This window comes from Camelina sativa, chromosome 8, assembly GCF_000633955.1.
Source record: "Camelina sativa cultivar DH55 chromosome 8, Cs, whole genome shotgun sequence".
NCBI classification, from domain to species: domain Eukaryota; kingdom Viridiplantae; phylum Streptophyta; class Magnoliopsida; order Brassicales; family Brassicaceae; genus Camelina; species Camelina sativa.
The window spans coordinates 206413-215388 of record NC_025692.1 but is presented as its reverse complement, the minus strand read 5'-3'; the positions used below and the strand labels follow the sequence as shown (position 1 = coordinate 215388).

The 8976-nt window shown below is 39.6% G+C and overlaps 3 protein-coding genes across 3 annotated transcripts in view; 1 reads left to right on the top strand and 2 right to left on the bottom strand.

Annotated features, from left to right (window-relative positions):
• Positions 1-2766, bottom strand: part of LOC104705296 (G-type lectin S-receptor-like serine/threonine-protein kinase SD2-2) — a gene marked incomplete in the record, with an annotated part of 4164 nt that extends 1398 nt beyond the window's left edge. The window contains 1 exon segment of the mRNA XM_019228204.1: positions 462-2766. Within this exon segment, the coding sequence (XP_019083749.1) occupies positions 462-2489 (2028 nt within the window).
• Positions 3513-5723, bottom strand: LOC104705295 (probable E3 ubiquitin-protein ligase RHB1A). Its single transcript, XM_010421267.1, has 5 exons — positions 5533-5723; positions 4827-4962; positions 4228-4600; positions 4030-4139; positions 3513-3815 (listed from the first exon to the last, which is right to left on the bottom strand). Exons 2-5 carry the CDS (start codon positions 4887-4889, stop codon positions 3786-3788), a joined length of 576 nt encoding a protein of 191 aa, XP_010419569.1. The 5' UTR covers positions 4890-4962; positions 5533-5723; the 3' UTR covers positions 3513-3785.
• On the top strand, positions 6781-8941 carry LOC104705294 (calmodulin-binding receptor-like cytoplasmic kinase 2). The gene is made up of 6 exons (XM_010421266.2): positions 6781-7158; positions 7415-7626; positions 7757-7925; positions 8009-8098; positions 8193-8494; positions 8584-8941. Exons 1-6 carry the CDS (start codon positions 6915-6917, stop codon positions 8800-8802), a joined length of 1236 nt encoding a protein of 411 aa, XP_010419568.1. The 5' UTR covers positions 6781-6914; the 3' UTR covers positions 8803-8941.

Sequence of the window (8976 nt, the reverse complement as noted above, 5' to 3'; positions counted from 1 at the left end):
GGGCTAGACAATCCAGTATTGAGATCCGAACATCCATGGCCTTCGCTACAGCTTGTGCCGCTCACTCCTCGATATGAATCCCCGGAGACAAGAGCTTGTATCAATTTAGGTGGTGGAGGAACCGTCACCTCCACAACTCCTTCAAGCATCTTCACTACCGTTCCCATCGCTGGCCTTATCTCTTCATTGTCTTGTATGCACCATACAGCCACCGTTGCCATCCTCGTCACCTCTTCCGTGTTATATTCTCCGTTGAGTCTAGAGTCGACCACAGAGTCCACATTGCCTTGTATGATTTCACGCGCTGCCCATGGCGGAAAGAACCTGAAAGAAAAGAAAGAAACATTGATTCAATGCTCTATTCTATCACAATTGACTCAACATTACATCATTGTCTATTATCTATACCATTTTTCAGGTTCTGTCTCTTTCTCTCCTGGTGTATCGCTATGGACAATAACATTTCTTCGACCACCAATCAGCTCGAGCAATGTCATTCCGAAGCTATACACATCGGCTTTTGTTGTGATGGGCAAACCTGATATCCACTCGGGAGCCACGTAGCCCCATGTCCCTCTCATTGTGGCAAGAACTCGGCTGAAGTCACGGCCAAGGAGTTTAGCCAAGCCAAAATCAGACACTTTGGCGTTGTAATCGCAGTCCAAAAGAATGTTCTCCGGCTTGATATCACAGTGAATAATACAGTCCCTGCATCCTTCATGCAGGTATGCGATCCCTTTGGCAGTACCTAGAGCGATCCTGAAACGGATTTCCCAGCTTAACAGTTTGGGGCTTGTTTTAGACAAATAGGAGCTCAAGGATCCTTGTGGCATGTAATCGTAGACGAGAAGCCTGTGAAGATTCTCTGAACAGAAACCTCGAAGCCTAACGAGATTGACATGTTGGATGTTGCCAATGGTGCATACCTCAGCCCTGAACTCGCTCTCGCCACTTCCAGGTCTTTCTAAGCGTTTCACGGCCACAAAGGTGGAAGCACCCGGTAATGTTCCTTTGAAAACCGCCCCAAAACCGCCGTGTCCAACCTTGTCCGAGAACCCATTGGTAGCTACATGAAGCTCCTTGAAAGAGAAGACCTTTAAGTTCAGCACAGCGAACCCATCTTCGTCTTCCTTCCTCGTCTTCTTCTTCTTTCGATTCCTCTTCAACAGAATCATCAATGGCACCAACAGAGTAAACCCAAGAACAGAGATTGACCCGACAACGCTGCACAGTATAATTACGGTTTTAGAGATGCTTCCCTTGGAATTCCCTTTCCTCGGAGCTCTGATATACAAGAGATCACCATTAACTCCGGTCAATGAGCTCGAATTCTTCAAATTAATCGGCGGTTCAAGTAATATTTTGCAGAGATTCGATTTCTCATTGTGATAAAAACCAACACAAGAAGAGTTTCCTAGGCAGGTTTTGCCGCAGGAGCTCTTGCTTACCTGCAACCGCCACATCTTTACATCGCCGTCGTACCGGAGATCACCAACCGCCTCAAAAGTATCAGTCTTTTCGCCGGAATCACGGCGGCATCCGTCGCTGAAATCATCAGATCTCCAAGCAGCGTCGTTCTTAGGGCGGAAACCGCGTATACAGGCACATGGCTTGAGCAATTCGCCGCTGCAGACCCCTAATTGACCACAGAGACTGTAAACGGAGCAGGGAGTATCCGGCTGAACCCAGAACATGTTCCAGCTCTGCGTCTGCGGCTCCCAAGTGTACTGCCTCAGCAGGCCGTTGGCGCCGACCATGAACCGCGTTAGCATCGGCTCGGGAGTGACGATGTACCAAAAGGACGCGGCGGGAGTGTAAGGGTTAACGAAATGGAAACTGTAGATGTAGGGAACAGTCATCTCCGGCACGCCGACGAAGGCTTCTCCGGTCCAGTTCCCGGTGGACCAGTAAGGGGTGGTTCCTTTGTAAACAAGCTGGAACTCGTTGAAGCTTGGACTGAGCCTGAGAGAGTAAAAACCAGGGGAAGGATCGAACAGCGTCCGCCACGAAGTCATAGTGGTTCGGCCGGTGACATTCATACCCGGAAGCCAAGTGTCGGTGGGATTGTCGAAGCTCTGCCAAACCGGAGAACCGTCGTCTTTGATCAAAATCAGATTACCGGTTTCAGAGAACCGGATATGGGTACCGGGTTCATTGTTATCAGTCTGCCAAACGACGCCGTAGACGGAGTCTCTGACGACTAAGTAACCGGTGGAGGTGAGCTCGAGCGTGGAGGAGTCGGGATCGGAGACGGGTCGGATTCGATTGGCGACCCAAACGTGGGTAGGAGTAGGCAGAGAAGCATAGGAGATACCCAAATACCAATTGGAGGAACCATTATTGCTGAAGAAACCAAGCCGGAAGATAGATTTGAAACCCAGGATCGTTTGGTTTCCTTTGATGATGACTTTGTTTTGTGCAGTTTCAGACGGTGGAACAAGGAAGATGAGGACAAGAAGAAGAGGAAGATATGATCTAGTACATGGCATTGAGTCTTGTTCTTCTTCTTCGTCTTCTAATTCTTCTTTCTTAGATGAAGTATCGTTTGGTTGGTGTTGATATTTTTCTCGGTGGTGGTGATGATACTGATAGACATGGGAAACCTCCAAAAAAGCAAGAAAGCTCTTTCTCTCTCTCTCTCTCTCTCTCTCTCGACGTTTGAAATGTAGAGAGAATTTTTGGAAGGTTAAAATCTGTAAAAGCTGACGATTTCTCACGGACACACGATCTTCAAAAACAAAAGTAAAAAAAGAATTTTCACTCTCTCTCTCATAAAAGGTTTTGGAACTATAGTCCCTACGCTAAAGTTACCATATAACCCTCCTCCTTATGACCACCAACGCCACCGTCAGGTCCCATCATCACAGTGTGATGATCACACACGAAGTCCTTTTTATTGCTTTCCTTCGGTGACAATGTATATCATGTTCGACTTTGATCAGTTTAGTTAAAGAAAATGCCCGGAAATTTGTAATTTGTTTTTACTTATTTTTATTATGCGATCCAAAAACATAGTTTTATTAGAATTCTTTAGGCTTAATTAAAATGTTTTATTTCGCTGACGGAGAATGATGATGTACATAGAATTATTATAAAAAATAAAAAAGGGCAGAAGAGGAAATAAAGAAAGGAAAACGGAGGTGGCAGACATAGGTGCTTATAAGTCAAAGCCAATGACCTCTTTTTCTCCCTTCTTCATAAATGATTCCTAACTATGTCTTAATTATTTGTTAATTATATATTTAATTATTTTATATAAGCAGACACAAATGTATTTGTTACCAAAGAATAATAATATCGTTCGTACGTACACAAGACAAGACTTAACCGCATGTGGATCACTTTTTTTATTTGGAATATTCATAATTTTCTCTTTAGACTATGTGGATCACTTGAATCTCTCTCTTTTCTTTTTGAGCAACACTACTAAACCATGCTTCATGCCAAGATAGAATCATGGATCAAGACACGAGTCAACATGATTTTTTTTATGGAGATGCAAACAATCGAACAGTCGAATTGGACCTATGTTTCTTCTTTATCACACACCAACAAAAAAGATAGGTAATATTTACAATTGTGTGTCTATTCAATCCATATGATTGCAACAACATAACCAATTCGACAAACAAAAAAGTAACTAAGCATCAGACAATGTGGACACCCAACAAAACAACTACGAGCCAGCAAGGACCAAAAAGAGAGATCTATACAAATTTTATGTAGTAGACTAACCAAATAAAGCGGCACACCTTCAATCTTTCAAGCCAGGGGATTGTGATATGCTAGTTCAAGCAATCATCAAACACAACTTCCTGTGTTAAATTGGAGAACAAAAAACATAATGTTAGTATGTTGTTGCCAATTGTGCATTTCTCTCCCCTATATACGCAAATCTTTCAGCAACCATCAATAAATTGATCTAACTACGAATTCCCAACTCTGTTTCCATTTGATTACATTGGATACGAATGAAGTGGTAAGTAAATTGCAATTCATTAATCATCATAACTCGAGAGGGAAACACACCTTATCACAGATAGGGCAACTATCGCTTCTTTCAATCCACTCCAGAAGACAAGAGAGGTGAAAATCATGCTCACACTTTGTCGTTAGTCTTGGATTTTCACCATCATAATCTGCATGTGATGAACCAAATGAATCATGGATTTTAATCAAAGCAAACATTTTTATGAAATTGTTCATTCAACGATGTAGATTTCTTACCTTCAAAGCAAATGGGACAACATTCATCCTCCTCTTCATCCACCAATTTCTTCCATCCTTTTTGATTTGAGAAATCTGATTTCCTCGGGGAAATAATGTCTGAGGTGTCTTGAGTTTTACAGTCTGACCCACCGAGATCATCACATGTTGCTAGCGTTTCAAAACTGCTTCCACTAATCCTTCCTTTGCTAGATTCAGAATCTGTGGACTGTGGTTTCCCCAAAAGCAAATCATATGGAAGAGGAGCAGGAGCACAAAAGGTGTCAGGTATAGATGTCTCCAAACCTATATCAACCAAGAGGCCTGCGGTGAGTGCTGATCCCACAGCAGCTCGGGTTCCTGAAGGCCCAACCTCTTCAAAAGATTCTGGACACTGCGTAACAAACTTTAGTAAATAGAAACATTGTGTCTACCTACAATATGTTCAGAAGACATATTTTTCACAACGATAACAGCTTAACCCCACAACCTCTAGTAATCTACAATCAACCTCTCAATCATAATTAAAAAGTCATATGTTCTTATCCCAAATATTTGCTTTTAAGTAAAAGCACGATTGACCAAAAAGACAAAGGCAGATCAAAGATGAAGTAACTGACGTAATAGTAAACAGGTGTGCCAACAAGATGTGACTTCCTGGAGGAACAACAGCAACCTCCCATATTCACACCAACTATAATAAAAATACTTTAAGCAGACAAGAGTAGTATTCCTTGAAGCATTTTTACAGATGCCCTGCAGGAAAGAGAACATAATGAATGAGTCGTCTTCTTATGGATGCAACTAAAGTACACATAACACACCCCAATACAAGTGAAAATTCATTATTATAGTGTTTAGTAAGCAAAAAACCCCAGTTAAAAGTTGTATCATAAGAAACACAAAAAGGTATCAGAATGCTTTGTCTAGTGTAGTGTTCATCCAAATTAGCTGAAAACTTGAAATTTCACAAAGAATGTGATTTTATATTCTAATATCCCTTTAAGGATTCAGTCAAAGTTGCAACCACTCGAGTAATGACTTTTCAATCTTCGTCAAATACAACACAAATCATCTTCAAAAATTGATAACGTAAATATATATACAACATGAAAGTCGATTCAGCCAAATCCCCAACACATAATAAACATTGAAATTGAAAACTAAAATAACACAAACGAAACGATACCTGAACCCTAAAATTCGAAGAAGCCGTAAAGACAATTATTATAAAAATAAATAAAAGACGAAAACAGATTCCGGGAAAAAAATAAATATAAGAGACGGAATCGTAAACCGAGGAAAGCAATAACAAACGAAAATAACCTGAGAGAGAGATGACGCCGGAGATTATGGTTTTGTCGACCTGCCTGCCTTCTCCGGTGATGAAAAGTGAAATGGTGGCGAAGGAGGAGAAGGGAGCTCTCTTCTTTTCTCTCTATACTACTACTAGGCCGCTTAGGCTCTCATCATCATCGTTAATTATACTTTAACCCCTCACACACTTCATTATTGACTCTTGCCTAATTATCATTATTCTTCCCCCCCCCCCCTCGTTAACATATATGGTACGATATAGAGATGGGCTTATGTTATGAAATATGGGCTACAAACATTTTGGGCTATGGCCCATTATTAAGAAGGTCAAGCCTCTGTCACTGTCAGAGACTATTATTTTATTCATTGGTAAAGTGGGTCAAATATCATATTCCTACTTCAACTGCTATGAATCTTCCATCCTAACCATATTAATATAGCCTAATTAATTAATATTAGTATTATATTTATTGATTGATTACCTTAAAATCAAAGTTTACTTAATTTACCATTTCATTTAAGCCTACCGCTTTTAAAGAACGTATTCTAAAATCAGATGGGAATATCCAATGAAAAAAATCTAACTTAAGTTTACTTTTCTATATATCCTTTTATTTTTGATTAGATTTGGGTATATATATATATATGTTCTGAAAAATACAAATTTAATGCGATCGCGATTATTGCATTAAACAGAGAGGGTCTCGCATTTATTAATATGGTGGTCTCTAAACAGATACTAGTATCATACGGATTGATAGATTACGTCTGGCATTGAACTACTACTGTACCAATTATTACCCTCTGTATTGTTTCCTTTTTTTTTTGCCGTAATCATCTTTTGTTGACAAATCAATTTCATTATTCAGGAAAGAAAAAAACATACTTATAAATTTTCTTGATGTTATATATACTATTATCATGTAATAGGGAATAATATATCTGATTTGTCAAAATGTACAGTATATTTGGCATAATAATATTATGTAATAACGAATAATACTATACTATATCAAATATATAACCAACCGTTTTGTCTTCTATTTTTTTCAAATTCTATGATAAGACAATGATTACAAATCATTAGACTATGTAATACTACTAGAAAAATATTAGGGGAATAATAATTATACATACGCTTAATTATCTAAACTTGTCGGGGTCTGAATTACTCGTTAATTATAGAGAACGTCAAGTTGTATAGCCGGGGCTGGCGGCAATAAATACACACCAAAAAGGAAAAAAAAAAAAAGAGTCTTATGAAAAATAATCAACGCAGAAGAAAGAATAAAACAAAACAAAAAAAAGTATTGTAAAAGTCAGTCTCTTCTTCCCTTGTCCGCTATTGTTACGACGTTTCACTAACGAAACGAGGCTCTACGAAATTTCCGATGCCCAGTCATCGGAGACATAGCTACACCGGCGGATCTTCTCCTGCTGCAACCGCTTCTTCTTCTTACAGCATAACGAGTTCTATCACCGATCGTTCCTTCCCTACCCCTACACATACCCCCACCGACAAATCCACTAGCTCCGTCGCTAGTTGGATCTCCGGCCTCTTCATCAACTGCTTCACTCCTCCCGATTCCGTTTCCTCCAAAAATTTCAACGATTCTTCTAAGTCCTCTTCTTCCGGTACCTATCTATATTCCTCTATCTTTTTCTCTTTTTTTTCAGGTTTGGATGTTTTTGAATTCTAGTCCCAAGGGTTTTGATATATATAGCTTTTTTTTTCAATTTCTGTATTACTTACTCGTATAGTTGATGTTTTTTTTTTTTTTTTTTAATTTCACCGTTTGATATATCATAACATAACAGCTGATGATATTATTTATTGGTCTTTGTGTATGTGTTAATAATGTTGTGTGTGTATACTCTGTTCTCTGTACAGAACATAATAGAAGGAGCTCAACTGGAAGTTTGCAGAGGCATAATAATGGGAATGCTAACGAAACAGAGCATTCAAGATTCACCTTCCATGAAATCTACGACGCTACCAAGAACTTCTCCCCATCCTTCAGGATCGGCCAAGGAGGTTTTGGCACTGTTTACAAGGTCAAACTTAGAGATGGCACTACCTTTGCTGTCAAACGGGCCAAAAAGGTCTTTGATCCTCTCTTCTTCTTAAGTCTTTTTCAAAATTATCCTGCTAGCTAAATTACAAAAGAGACTCGATCGATCACCATATATTGTTACTTAATTAATATGATGATGGGTATATATATGTATGCAGAGTATGCACGACGACCGTCAAGGTGCAGAGTTTAAGAGTGAGATTCAGACCTTGGCTCAAGTTACACACTTGAGTCTGGTCAAATATTATGGATATGTGGTGCACGATGACGAGAAGATTCTCATTGTCGAGTATGTAGCCAATGGAACTCTCAGAGATCACTTGGATTGTGAGTACTTTCTACTCTCTCTTCATTAATAATATTTCAAAGCAAATCGAGCAATGTTTTTGAATGGAGGAGGCTCTTTGTAGGCAAGGAAGGAAAGGTTCTAGATATGGCCACTCGGCTAGATATCGCAACCGATGTAGCTCATGCCATTACCTATCTTCACATGTATACACGTATGAATCCTTCTTTCTCTCTTTAGTTTCTTCCCTGTCAGTTACGTTGTACTTGTTCTTAATTTGACTCATTTGTTTTCTTGATGTATAATAGAGCCACCTATCATCCATAGAGACATAAAGTCTTCCAACATTCTCCTCACTGAGAATTTCAGAGCCAAGGTTGCAGATTTCGGTTTCGCAAGATTAGCTCCAGATACCGAATCAGGAGCCACACATGTCTCAACACAAGTCAAAGGAACCGCAGGTTACTTGGACCCTGAGTACTTAACAACGTATCAACTCACAGAGAAAAGCGACGTCTACTCCTTTGGTGTCCTGCTCGTCGAGATTCTCACAGGTCGACGTCCCATTGAGCTTAGCAGGGGACAAAAAGAACGCATCACCATTAGATGGGTAAACTAAACATTATCTAAACTACTATGTATATATAGTACTATGTGTGACTCGTGTTTTGATTCGTTTAATGGTCGTGATTTGATCAGGCGATCAAGAAGTTCACGAGTGGAGATACGATATCGGTATTGGACCCGAAGCTAGAACAAACTCCAGCGAACAACTTAGCATTAGAGAAGGTATTGGAGATGGCGTTTCAGTGTCTAGCTCCTCATAGAGGTTCGAGACCAAGCATGAAAAAATGCAGTGAGATTTTGTGGGGAATTCGTAAGGATTACAGAGAGCTGCTCAACACAACTAGTCTTTGAGATTCTTCTCTACTCTATGGTTTTAAAAAAAAAACACTATCATTTGTACGAGAGAATTGTTGATTTGTAATTGTTTTCTCTTCTGAAACTTAATAATACTAACGTGTATGTGATATTAATAAATTGGGTTATTACCACACACGTTACTCTAACTGAATGATTCGCTAAAAATAA